General features: G+C 45.5%; 2 protein-coding genes across 3 annotated transcripts in view; one reads left to right on the top strand and one right to left on the bottom strand.

Moving 5' to 3' along the window:
• The window catches only part of TVP23A (trans-golgi network vesicle protein 23 homolog A), a 12202-nt gene extending 4374 nt beyond the window's left edge, over positions 1-7828 (top strand). Inside the window, exons 4-8 of the mRNA XM_058157694.1 lie at positions 338-482; positions 2294-2383; positions 6016-6144; positions 6697-6828; positions 7067-7828. Of these exons, the coding sequence (XP_058013677.1) occupies positions 338-482; positions 2294-2383; positions 6016-6144; positions 6697-6828; positions 7067-7126 (556 nt within the window). The 3' untranslated portion in view covers positions 7127-7828. The remainder of the gene's footprint in view (positions 1-337; positions 483-2293; positions 2384-6015; positions 6145-6696; positions 6829-7066) is intronic.
• On the bottom strand, positions 7803-13442 carry NUBP1 (NUBP iron-sulfur cluster assembly factor 1, cytosolic). 2 transcript variants are annotated; one of them, XM_058157692.1, is made up of 11 exons: positions 13340-13442; positions 12501-12605; positions 11935-12068; positions 11680-11748; positions 11177-11209; positions 10738-10828; positions 9737-9891; positions 9154-9264; positions 8737-8839; positions 8501-8584; positions 7803-8283 (listed from the first exon to the last, which is right to left on the bottom strand). In XM_058157692.1, exons 1-11 carry the CDS (start codon positions 13380-13382, stop codon positions 8231-8233), a joined length of 981 nt encoding a protein of 326 aa, XP_058013675.1. In that variant the 5' UTR covers positions 13383-13442; the 3' UTR covers positions 7803-8230. The 2 variants fall into 2 exon arrangements, with proteins under 2 accessions (XP_058013675.1, XP_058013676.1); XM_058157693.1 differs by lacking the exon at positions 13340-13442 and adding an exon at positions 13180-13301.
• Between the last annotated feature and the right edge of the window lie 59 nt (positions 13443-13501).

The following is a 13501-nucleotide window of genomic DNA, read 5'->3' as shown; positions in this document are numbered from 1 at the left end:
TCCTTGCTGTTCTCTTGTGCCTACTGTTGCCAGGTAGGTAAATATTAGATCATCTCATAATGTCCCCGAAGTCCTTGGAATCAGGCTGGCTGTAAAGAGTTCACCTTTCTTCTCCTCCTCACTGACTAATGTAAACACACCCTGCAGGGATGGCTTGCTCTTGCACTAGACGGAGCTCCACAGGGAAGTCAGTGTGCCAACCCCCAGCCAGACCCCTCTGACCTTTGCCCTTGCCCAGGAGCCCCAGAGCAGCGAAGAAATCCTGCCTTACCTGAATATTTAAAGCAGGGGTGTCCAACCTTGGCAACTTCCAGAATTCTGGATGGTTCCTTCCTAGGTACCCACTGGCCACCTTTTTCCACCTCTTCTTCCGCGTGAGTGCCATCGTGACCTACCTCTTCTGCGACTGGTTCAGCAAAAGCTTCATCGCCTGCTTCCTCCTCATCCTCCTCCTCCTCTCCTTTGACTTCTGGTCTGTGAAGGTAGGCCTTCTGTTGGCCTCCGGCCAAGAGGCCCCGCTGGGTCACCTTCCTCCGCCGGGCCCTTCATGATGCCAAGGAAGGCAGGAGGCCACTGAGCTCCCTTCTCAGCTTCATCTTCTCTTCCTCTTCTTCATAAAACTTATTAGTGCTCTTGTTGGCGAGCAGATAAAAGCGGCACCAAGGAAGTAAACATTGTATTTGCTTTATTGGGTATGAGTTTGTTATTTAACAGGTGCCAATTATGGAAAATGCACTTTGTTCTCCTAGATAAAAAGGGAGGAGGGGTAAGAGAGTCTAAGCTGGGATCAAGCAACTGGAGAAATTAATTTAAAGGCCACAGTTGCAGCAGATGCAAGGGAGGATACATCTTCCTGCATAGTTTCCCCCCCCCCCCCAGGGCCTGCCAGGCCATCGGCTCCCTTCTCACCAGCCGGCAAAGTCAGTGCTGCAGTCCTCGACCAAGGGGGTCTGATGGGCGAGTCATGATTGGCATCTCCAAATTATGGCACAGGGAAATGGAGAGATGCTGGTCCTTGTGGACCCAACCTGGTTTAGCTGAGACGAAGGGCCTCCTACATTTCCTTTTTTTTTTATTATTTGCATTTATATCCCGCCCTTCTCCGAAGATTCAGGGCAGCTTACACTATGTCAAGCAATAGTCTTCATCCATTTGTATATTATATACAAAGTCAACTTATTGCCCCCAACAATCTGGGTCCTCATTTTACCTACCTTATAAAGGATGGAAGGCTGAGTCAACCTTGGGCCTGGTGGGACTTGAACCTGCAGTAATTGCAAGCAGCTGCTGTTAATAACAGACTGCATTAGTCTGTTGAGCCACCAGAAATTTTTATTTTATTTTATACACAAACACTTAATACATCAATCATTCTTTCCATGTGACATCTAGTTGTTTTCTCCATGACTTCATCTTTTTGTTGTTTCTTCTGTCTTCATTCTCGCTTAATTTATTACATTTCTCCAAAAATACAATATTCTAATTATACCATTCTCTTACATCACTATTAATTAGTTTATCTATATCTCTTTTCCAGCCAATGGTAAAATTAATCCCATATCTTAAAATATTCTGAATCCTCTCTTTCTTTAATTATCAAAGTTAATTATTAATTTCTGCACATTCTAAATTTTTTTTAATTACTTCTTCTTCTAAAGGTATTTTCTCTGCTTTCCAATTTTGCGCAAAAACAGTCTTTGCAGCTGTTATTACATGTATAATCAAATAGATATTTTCTTTATTAATTTTTTCTGGGAGGAGACCCAATAGGAACAGCTCTGGTTTTAAATCAATATGTTGTTTTGTCATTTCTTCTAACCATGCCTTAATTTTATTCCAATAGTTTTTAGCTTCTGGGCATGTGCACCACATATAATAAGATCCTGGTAACTGGTGACATTTCCAACATTTAGCTGATTTATCTTTAAACATTTTTGCCAGGTTCTCAGTGGGCATATGCCATCTATAAAACATTTTATATTGATTTTCTTTATATGCCGTGGACATTGTTAATTTGTAATTCCTTTCCCATAACTGATGCCATTTATTTAGGTCAACTGAACATCCAAAGTTCTTTACCCAAGCTATCATTGTTTCCTTCACTTGTTCTTCCTCTAATTCAATGCCCAGTAAAAAGTTATACAATTTTTTAATTAGTTTATCCTCTGTTCCTGAGTATCCTATCCAACTTGGCCTCCTACATTTCTGTAGTTCAAGAAACTCCCCAAACTCTCATCTTTGTTCCCCGCCATCTCTCCCTAAAGTGCACTCTGTTCTTTATCTGCCCCATCAGAATGTCACCGGACGGCTACTGGTCGGTTTGCGATGGTGGAATCAGATCGATGAGGATGGGAGGAGCCACTGGGTGTTTGAAGCAAGGAAGGTAGTCCTTAACCATGTTTCTTCTCTTTTCAACACCTGAACTTTTGGGTCAGTTTATGAAGCTCCTGAACTGCAAGAGAAAAGCCTCCAGGTGAACCTGAGCATTTCCTTTCCAGCCTGGGGAACAGCGAGAGGTCATAACCCCCAGCTAACATCATGATAGTTGGAAACAAGGCTATTTTTCATTCCTGGCCTGGAAAAGAGAGGGGGGCTGAAAGCTTTGTGCATTTTGGAGTGCCTACATTTCAAAGACCCCTTCATGGATTATATTGCCTTGTTGTGGCGAAGGGGCTTGCGTAGCTCAATGAAGCTATGAGCTATGCCGTGCAGGGACACCCAAGACGGACAGGTCATAGTGGAGAGTTCTGACAAAACGTGATCCACTGGAGAAGGAAATGGCAACCCACTCCAGTATCTTTCCCATGAAAACCCCATGGACAGTACAAAAAGGAAAAAAGATATAATGCTGGAAGATGAGCCTCAGGTCAGACGGTGTCCAATATGCTACTGGGGAAGAACAGAGGGCTAGTACTAGTAGCGCCAGAAAGAATTAAGTGACTGGGACAAAGCCGAAAGGACGCTCAGCTGTGGATGCATCTGGTGGTGAAAGGAAAGTCCGATGCTGTAAAGATTTTTTCTCCATAGGAACCTGGAATGTAAGATCCATGAATCAAGATAAGCTGGACGTGGTTAAACAAGAGATGACAAGACTGAACATCGACATCTTAGGAATCAGCGAACTAAAATGGACAGGAATGGGTGAATTTAATTCAGATGACCATCAGGTATACTACTGCGGGCAAGAATCCCTCAGAAGAAATGGAGTAGCCTTCAATAATCAATAGAAGAGTAGCAAAAGCAATACTGGGATACAATCCCCAAAATGACAGAATGATCTCAGTTTGAATCCAAGGCAAACCATTTAGTATCACAGTAGTCCAAGTCTATGCCCCAACCACTGGTGCTGAAGAGGATGAAATTGACCGGTTCTATGAAGCCCTACAGCACCTTATAGAATTAACACCAAAAAAATGATGTCCTTATCATCATGGGGGATTGGAATGTTAAAGTAGGAAGCCAAAAGATACCCGGAATAACAGGCAAGTTTGTCCTTGGAGTACAAAATGAAGCAGGGCACAGTCTGATAGAATTCTGTCAAGATAATACGATGGTCATAGCAAACACTCTTTTCCAACAACCCAAGAGATGACTCTACACATGGATATCACCAGACGGTCAACACAGAAATCAGATTGACTATGTGCTCTGCAGCCAAAGATGGAGAAACTCTATACAATCAGTAAAAACAAGACTAGGAGCTGACTGTGGCTCAGATCATGAGCTTCTCCTTGCAAAATGTAGGCTTAAATTGAAGAAAGTAGGGAAAAGCCCCAGGCCACTCAGGTATGAACTAAATCAGATCCCTGATGAATATACAGTAGAGGTGACAAATAGATTTAAGGAATTAGATCTGATAGACAGAGTGCCTGAAGAACTATGGACGGAGGTTCGCAACATTGTACAAGAGGTAGCAACTAAAACCATCCCAAAGAAAAAGAAAGGCAAGAAAGCAAAATGGCTGTCTGAGGAAGCTTTGCAAATAGCTGAGGAAAGAAGGGAAGGGAGAAAGAGAAAGATACACCCAGTTGAATGCAGAATTCCAGAGAATAGCTAGAAGAGATAAGAATGCCTTCTTAAATGAACAAAGAAATAGAAGAAAACAATAGAATAGGGAGGACCAGAGATCTCTTCAAGAAAATTGGAGATATGAAGGGAACGTTTCGTGCAAAGATGGGCATGATAAAGGACCAAAATGGCAGGGACCTAACAGAGGCAGGAGAGATTAAGAAGAGGTGGCAAAATTACACAGAAGAACTATACAAGAACGAGCTTAACATCCCTGATAACCACGATGGGGTGGTCACTGACCTTGAGCCAGACATCCTAGAATGTGAAGTCAAATGGGCCTTAGGAAATCTGAGCAACAACAAAGCTAGTGGAGGAGACAGTATTTCAGCTGAGTTATTCAAAATCTTAAAAAGACAATGCAGTAAAAGTGTTACACTCAATTTGTCAGCAAATTTGGAAAACTCAGCAGTGGCCACAGGATTAGAAAAGGTCAGTTTACATTCCAGTTTCAAAGAAAGGCAATGCCAAAGAATGTTCAAACTATCGCACCATTGCACTCATTTCACATGCTAGTAAGGTTATGCTTAAAATACAAGAAGCTAGGCTCCAGCAGTATGTGGATCGAGAACTACCAGAAGTACAGGCAGGATTTCGAAGAGGCAGAGGAACTAGAGATCAAATTGCCAACATACGCTGGATCATGGAGAAAGTTAGAAAATTCCAGAAAAACATCTACTTCTGCTTCATTGACTATGCTAAAGCCTTTGATTGTGTGTATCACAACGAATTGTGGCAAGTTCTTAAAGAGATGGGTGTACCAGACCATCTTATTTGTCTCTTGAACTGTATGCGGGTCAAGAAGCAACAGTGAGAACTAGACACGGAACCACTGATTGGTTCAAAATCGGGAAAGGAGTCCGGCAAGGCTGTATACTATCACCCTGCCTATTTAACTTATATGCAGAGCACATCATGAGAAAGGCGGGGCTGGATGAATCAACTATTGGAATTAAGCTTGCCGGGAGAAATATCAACAACCTCAGATATGCAAATGATACCATTCTAATGGCAGAAAACGAAGAGGAACTAAAAAGCCTCTTGATGCGGGTGGAGGAGGAGAGTGCAAAAGTTGGCTTGAACTAAGATCATGGCATCCGGCCCTTTCAACTCCTGGCAGATAGATGGGGAAGAAATGGAGGTAGAGACAGATTTTATTTTCTTGGGCTCCAAGATCACCACAGATGGGGACTGCAGCCAAGAAATTAAAAGACGCTTGCTCCTGGGGAGGAAAGCTATGGCAAATCTAGACAGCGTACTAAAAAACAGAGACAACATCCTGCCAACAAAAGTGCGTATAGTCAAGGCTCTGGTTTTTCCAGTTGCAATGGATGGCTGTGAAAGTTGGACCATAAGAAAGGCTGAGCGACAAAGAATTGAGGCCTTTGAACTCTGGTGCTGGAGAAGACTCCTGCGAGTCTCTTGGACTGGAAGGCAAACAGTCCTAGAGGAGATCAACCCTGACTGCTCTTTAGAAGGCCAGATCCTGAAAATGAAACAGAAATACTTTGGCCACCTAATGAGAAGGAAGGACTCACTGGAGAAGAACCTAATTAATGCTGGGAAAGATTGAGGGCAAAAGAAGAAGGGGACGGCAGAGAACGAGGTGGCTGGATGGAGTCACTGATGGTGTGAGCTTAAATGGACTCCAGAGGACGGTAGAGGATAGGAGGGCCTGGAGGAACGTTGTCCATGGGGTCGTGATGGGTTGGACACGACTTCGCAACTAACAACATTTCATCACAAATTGTTTTGACTATTCTTTTGGACCATATAAACCCAATCAAACATTACATTTTAAGGAAGTTTGCTTGCTAGCATGAAGAAGTGAATCTGCTTTCTTAATACGAGACAGTATCTGTTCCCATTTCTGTTGAATGTTGTCATCTTGAGAGCAACATCCACAACCGAATGTCTTAAAATAATTTGCTTTTCTCTTCTTTTAAGGGCCCCTCTACTGTGGCTCCCCCCACTGAGGTGGAAGCCCGGATCTTCTGGCTCGGGCTGATCATCTGTCCAGTCATCTGGATCTTGTTCTTCTTCAGCACCTTGTTCTCTCTGAAGCTGAAATGGCTGGTAAGGCCTTGGCAGAGTCCCGCTGGGACTTTGAGAACGCCATGGGGCTTTTCAGACAGCGGCTTTTGTCCAGATGTTTTGCAACCATTGCTAGATTCTTTGAGCAGGTGCGGATGGAGTAAAGCCTGCACTGGGGGCGCCCACACAGGGCCCCTGTGAAGTGGAGGCCTCCTTGGTGGGGCGCTAAAGCATTTTCTGAGTAAGGAGACGGGAAGAACTCAGTTCTCAGTGGCCTTTGACAGAGTGGCTCTCACCCGACTCGTGCAAATCTTACTCAGCCAACTTTCCTGAAGCTTTGCTTTCAGCTAGAAGTTTGCAGCCTTCCAGGGTAGAAATGTAAAAAGACCCTCTGGTTCTCAGGAATATCATGATTATGTGAAGGTGCTTTGCACAGTCATAAAAAAAATCTGTAAGAGTCTGCCTTTCTGAAAGTCATCTCTGCTCTCCCAGGTCCCGGGGGTCTCTCCTCGGGGGTCTTCCCAGTTTCCTGAAGCCTTTAAGTCACTAGAAACCTGCCTACGGGTCTGCTGCCCCCTACCCTTTGTGTTCCAGGCACTGGTGATAACTGGCATTTGTCTCCAGACGGCTAACCTTTACGGCTACATCCACTGTAAACTCGGGGGAGCTCCCCAAAACTTCCGCAAAGTCACCCCACACTTCCCGGCCCAGGAGATCTTCCAGAAGGTGAGTGGGAGAGCCTCCTGCCTGACTTTGGGGGTTAAGCACCAATGGGGAAGACTGGAAATGTAGGTGGCTTTTTAAAGAGGGAATCACTCAATAAATCCTGGCAATAAGGGGGGAGGGGCTGTAACCAAGGCAGGCCTGAATTCACTCAGGGGGATCTACGGCTCCTCCACACTGGTGTTGGCTTGCTGGGTTTTCCACCTCTTTGGCAACCAGCCTTGTTTTATTGCTCCTGCAGGAACGATCAGAGGATTTTCAAAAAAGCGTCCTGAAGCATCTGGGGACCCAAAGCCATTAAAATGAGGATGCCTGGGAAGTTCCCGGGGGACGGTTTCTGCGCTAAACACCACGACAGGCTGCATTTCGCTTCAGAAGGGCCAACTCAGCACATTCAGCAGCCGCTTCCTCTTGGCGTCACATCCCACGTGTCGCTTTCTAGCATAGCAGCCCTTTTCTAGGAAGCTGTTCCGGCCTTTTCCTCTGCTGGAGCAGGTGGCCGGCTGATGTCGACCTCTAACCTATGATCCCATCCCTAAGAGGAATGCTGGCTTCTCCCCTTGTGATGCAGGCCTGGAAACCTCTTTCTCTCCCTACTCCTTTGGGGGCGTTCCCTCGGAGCCCTTAGCGGCTACCTTGCAATTTGGCAGGAGGCCTCCAGCAAGCCTGGCATAAAAATTCAGCCCAGCTCCGATTCTGTTACGCATCATTTCAGCATTTGTGGGCGGCTTCCTAGGGCCCTGCAGCAGGGACTGGGTGTGCAGGTCAACATTTCTTTCTGCCCCCGTTCACCTGTGGAGGATGCTGGGGGCGCTAACCAGTCACCCTTCCTGCCAGTCTCTCCCTGGGGAGCAGCAAGGAGGGCCTCTGCCCACAGTCTTTGCCTTCTCCCTGCTTTCTGCAAGAACATTTGATCTGAGAAGCAGATGAGGAAATGAAACAGCAACCCTCTGCTTAGAACTAGACAGACACAAACAGACAATGAGTTATTTTTATTTGCATTCTTAAAAGAGCTAATATGGCACTACACGGCATCTCTCGTGAATAGGATCCTGTCGGTATCACCATTTTAAAACACCTGAAGAATGAGACTAAACAAAATTTAGGGAACTAAGTAGTCCTCAAATAGAAAAAGAAAGACTTACGTTTTTCTCAATAAAAGCAACCTCTGAACTTGTTTCCAGTGGCTGATTTCACTACTGAAGATAATTATTAAGGGAAGTTATCAAATCATGATAAGTGGATCTGCTCCCAGGAACAAAACGCAGCCTGTTTTGGAAAATTTAGAAAGGCTCTACCTCAGAAAAACATCTCTGATTAGCAAATATTATTCAAAGGTATTTATTTGCATACATGTTTATGCACCTATATAGATATGCACGAAGTATCCACATTTATCTGCTACTCAGATCATGTTTTCTTCCTGTGGGGAGTTCTGGTTACAGTAGTCCTGGATTCCTGTAAAAAGATCCAAAGCAAGAATTGGACTCAAACTCCATGATGCCTCCCTCTCTGGCCGGCTTCGGACCACAGGCATGAAGACCACAGGGTGGCTCTTGGGTGGCCTGTGGCTGAAGACGACTCTGCAGGCCTCGGAGATTTGCTGTCCAAAACAATGTAAAAAAAAAGGATGGCCTGAAATGGTTGCATGAAGCCCCCGAAGGGCTGAACTCACTTTGGATAATGTTCTTGCAAGACAGGGTGGCTGGAGAAAACGGTGCTTCAGCTAAGAAAGAGTGGCCTCTGTCACAACATTTTCCTGCTCGAGGAAAGGGGAAAAGGGAAGGTGCAAATTTAGTGAAATGACCCCTCCAGTTCCCCACCAACTCTGTTCCTCATCCACTTTGAGGAGTAGAGATTCTCACTGCCAATGCTGTTTGGCACCAAAAATGCGCCAATGGGTTACCTTACCTATTTGAGGGTCGAGAGGCATTTTCCCCAGGAGAGGCACGTTTAAGGTGCGGCACATCATCTCTGCACCCCCCGTGGTGAGAGGAAATATTTGTGACTCTTTCTGTAAAAGGGGAAAACTGTCACACAGGCTTTGAGATGGACCAGAAAGGAGGGGCCTGAACATTTGTGCCACAGAGAGGGTCTCTTTCCACTGCAGCCCCCACCAGTGAAACTTCCGGGGGAAGGAAGACTCCTCCCTGGCCAGCTACTCAGGGTTGCAGAAGCTCTCGAATTCATAGGAGAGCCGTTTTGGTAGCTGGAGGCATAAAGAGAAGAAGAAACTCTTCAGGACTGGCTGGGGGTAACAGAACAGGATTGGACTCGGCAAGAATTAATTATCCTGCTTAAAAGTTATTAAAAGAGCTGCAACAATACCTTACACTTGGGGCATACGAAGCAGCTCATATTTTCCACCACTCCAATGACGGGTAGCTTCACCTTACGGCAGAAGCTGATCTCTTTCCGAACATCTTGAAGTGCCACTTCCTATGTGAAAGAAAAGCTGACCACTAATCCAGCTCTCCCGGATTAAAGAGTCACACCTGAAAGGAAAAAGTGGCCCACTGACCACACTGCCTTTAAGGTTTGGGCCAGGGATCCTGCAAGCATTGCTGGGGAAACTCACACCTTGATATCCACCTGCCTCTTCTGCTCTTCCCCTTCTCACGTGACTTCCTCTCCCAAACCCCAAACAGCTGTTCCCAATGCTGTTTCTGCAATTCTGGCCGTATCTACCCATTTTCCTTCAAAACTGGTTCATTCACCTCCTGCTCCAATTGTGCTTCCCACTTACCTTGTTAGGAAAAAATGGGGACAGCTGTGGAATTTTAATCAGAAGGCTGAGCCCATTAAAATAAAGGCTTATTTCCTGCAACGTGCATCTGGCAGTGCTCGCCTACATGCTTACAGCCCAACTGAAATGCCGTTTTAGTCCCATTACTGAGATTCCGTATCTCACCTGTGGGGTGGTGATGACCACCGCCCCATCGACTCTGGCGCTGCTGAGAAACTGGACTATGGATATATGTTCATCTGATGTTCCTGGAGGGGTATCTACAATCAGGTAGTCAATTTCACCCCAGTCCACATCCCGAAGAAACTGCTTAATCATTCCTAAAAATAATAATAGTGAAAATAAAGGGAGGAACAGGCTCTTTGGGGGTGGGGTGGGGGCGTTACAATGTAACACCACTGCTCCGTAGTCTGCACTGGCTTCCTGTAGTCTTTCGGGTGCGCTTCAAGATCCTGGTTACCATCTTTAAAGCGCTCCATGGCTTAGGACCTGGGTACTTACGAGACCGCTTGCTGTTACCTTATGCCTCCCATCGACCCGTACGCTCTCACAGAGAGGGCCTTCTCAGGGTGCCGTCCGCCAAACAATGTCGGCTGGCGGCCCCCAGGAGTAGGGCCTTCTCTGTGGGAGCACCGACGCTCTGGAACGAACTCCCCCCTGGCTTACGTCAAGTGCCTGATCTTCGGACCTTTCGTCGTGAGCTAAAAACATATTTATTCATTCAAGCAGGACTGGCATAAATAGTTGATTTTAAATTGGGGTTTTAGTAATATTTTAAATTTTTAAATCTTTTAAATTACCGGCCGTTTAGTAATAGTTTCTTTTCTTTTCTTTTAATTGTATATATTTTGTATTTTATTCCGGCTGTACACCGCCCTGAGTCCTTCGGGAGAAGGGCGGTATAAAAATTTAATAAAATAAATAAATAAATAAATAAATAAATACCCCAATCACCTGCATGGAGTGTGTCTCTGTGCTGCAATGTATTTTTCTTAATATATTTTCACATGGCCACCAGACAAAAATAATCATCAACTAGTTATCAAGCTCTAGAATTAAAGCTAGTTTAATTTTAACTAAGCTTGTGGAAGTTCCAGAAGTGGAGAACTGTCATTCAGATGCAAATCAGCAGCCGGTATTCTTTGCAGGGGCCGAGAGACACAAACCGTTTTTTTTCGGTCCTCTCCAAATAACGGCATCATCAGGGCTGCTCAGCAGAAACCCCACAGACATCACACCCAGGTTTTCTTCAACATACTAGAAGACGGAAGCACATACACAACGGATAAAACATAAAGCCACAGATTCATTATTATTTCTGTGAAGGAGGCAGCTGCAACCTTATCACTCCTAGAGTTCACACAGAGATCAAGTATCTCTGTATCTAGGCCAAACCTTTTCAGAAAGTAAATAAATCTGTCCTCAGTCAATAAAATAATATAAGGAACTTCAGCACCAAAATAGGGGAACACGGAAGAGGCCATCTAATGTTTGCTTTTTCTTGACTTAAACATATTACTTTCTAATTTTTGACTGGAAATGGCAATCAGCAGAAAAGACCAGAGTTCTCACAGAGTTTATTAAGAAACAGCCACAGCAACTCACCACTGGAGACCAGCCGGATCCACTTTGATGAACCTGAAAGAAGGTTTCAAAATGTTAATATGAACACAGCACCTAGCATCACAACAATTTGCTATTGCTCTAAATTTGTAGTTCATAGTGACAGGTGATTTATGATGATATTTATGTAGTAGAAAAAAACCAATACATAAATTCCCCAAATACTAGATACTGGTAAGAGATTGACAATCAACAAGCATCCCCCCAAATCAGGGAGAGGAGCCAGGCACCCTCTTTTAGAAACATGCAAGTTTGCTACAACAGAATTTTCTGTTCTGGGATTGATCTTTTAAGTACATCTTATTATTAGATTCCAAAAGGCCAGTTCCCACTTTGCAGAATCACTAAACCAAAAATAAAGAGTGTCCAGATTACTTTATTTTTATCTAGAAAGCTGCATTTTAAAAAGGGCTGCAGGGCACAATCACTGACATCCTGAGTCAGAAAGCAATACAAAAAACTATTTCTGACATACAAAGCCATACCTGTTCTCCCTCAAGGCCCATGATTTTTGGGATGGATGGTCCACAAATGTCAATGTCCAGCACGGCAACCTGTAGTGGGAAGAGAGACAGTCTGGAATTGCAATTAGCAAAAGGACATAATCACTACTTGCTATCAAGCAACGTTGTTTATGTGTGGCCTTCCTCATGAAGCCATCATGAGAAATTGCTTGTTTCTCCTTGTCTCCATTGTCAGGCCACTGTTACAACAACCTCTGTGATAAAGAAGACCTTCACCTGCGTAGTTTCATCCTCTGCTAATCCGTGGGCCAAGAGAGCAGTGAATGTGCTCTTACCCACACCTCCTTTCCCAGACAGCACCAGCAGCTTGTGCTTGACAGCTTTCATTTTTTCCTTGATTTCCTCAATAGCTTCATAGAGGAGAAAACAGAAAAAGCTTTAATAAAACATTTTGCATTTGAGGATGGATTCGGATATGGTATGGAACACAGTTTTCCTCTCATGACTGAGTGGCCCTGCAACAGGCTTAGCCCCCAGCCTGCCATTAACTCCCCCCCACCTCTTATAGCAATAGCACTTAGACTTATATACTGCTTCACAGCGCTTTACAGCCCTAAACAGTTTACAGAGTCAACATATCATCCCCAACAATCTGGGTCCTCATTTTATTGACTTTGGAAGGCTGGAAGGCTCAGTCAACCTTGAGCTGGTGAGGATCAAACCCCTCACCCATAGCTCAAAAGCAAATGAAAACAAGCATTAAGAGCTCTGCAAGCCGCCATCAAAGGCTCCTCCCAAGCTCATTTCTCCAAGCTCAGTTGCATAACGCACACATAACGTACCTGGGTCAGGGCCAGCCAGTTGTCCCAAGGAACATAAGCCCTGGTTGGGACATCCTTGGCAAGCATCAGCCTTGCCTGCTTCATTGCTGCCAGTGCCCGGACAGTCTGGTGGGGATATGAAAAAAGGAGAATATTTGCACCGAAGGAAGACGAGGAGCCCCAGAAATGATGGCAACAGATTATGGCCAAAAAGTTAGCATCGTTTTAGTAAGTCAGGGAGAAAAGGGTGTAGGAGAAAAAAGACTGGATGCTCTAGAAAAGATCAGCGGGTGGGCAGTGAGGTCCAGATTAAAGCAGCACCAAGAATGGCTGTCCAGCCTGGTTTGAAATCCGCAGAAGGGGGTTCCCCCCTCCTTCCCTCTGGAACGACAGAGGACCTTTCCCGCCAGGCTTAAAATTGCTCTCCCCCCTCCCGCTAAGATTTCAAAGGGACCCGAAAACGCGGCTCTTCACCCGGGCTCTTCAAGCCTCCTTTTCTTCTTTGTCCCCATTTGCTTTTCTCACTTTGGCCACCTCGGCTTTTAGACGCTTTCAGCAATCTGTAAACCGCCCAGAGCGGCTGGCAGTCAGGAAGAGCATAAATTTAATCCGCACACACACACACACACACACACACACTTGAAGGCTGCAAAAACGGCTCTCTGCTTGTTTATGTATTTATTATTTATTAAATGCTTACGTTCCCCTACAGGGTGACTCTGGGCGGCTTACGAGTTATAAAACAAATAACTCGCCCTCCCTCTGCGGCCCCGCTCCCAGGCCTCTCCAGGGGCGCCGAGGGCGGTGGCCATTCGGCAAAGAGGCGCGCACCCCGTCCGCCCGGCGCCCGCCCTGCTCACCGTGAGGCCGGCCGTCCAGGGAAGGCCCGCTCCCCTCGGCCATAGCGGCGCCACCGGAAGAAGAGCGCACTTCCGATCGGAGGAGAGACGCCAAAACGGTTCCTCCGCGGTGCACCCGAAAGAAATCCTCCCCCGGAAAAAGGAACGGGCGATGCGGTTCCG

Source organism: Ahaetulla prasina, chromosome 14 (assembly GCF_028640845.1).
Source record: "Ahaetulla prasina isolate Xishuangbanna chromosome 14, ASM2864084v1, whole genome shotgun sequence".
NCBI classification, from domain to species: domain Eukaryota; kingdom Metazoa; phylum Chordata; class Lepidosauria; order Squamata; family Colubridae; genus Ahaetulla; species Ahaetulla prasina.
Note: the sequence above shows the minus strand (reverse complement) of the source record. Positions and strands in the feature narration are given on the sequence as shown.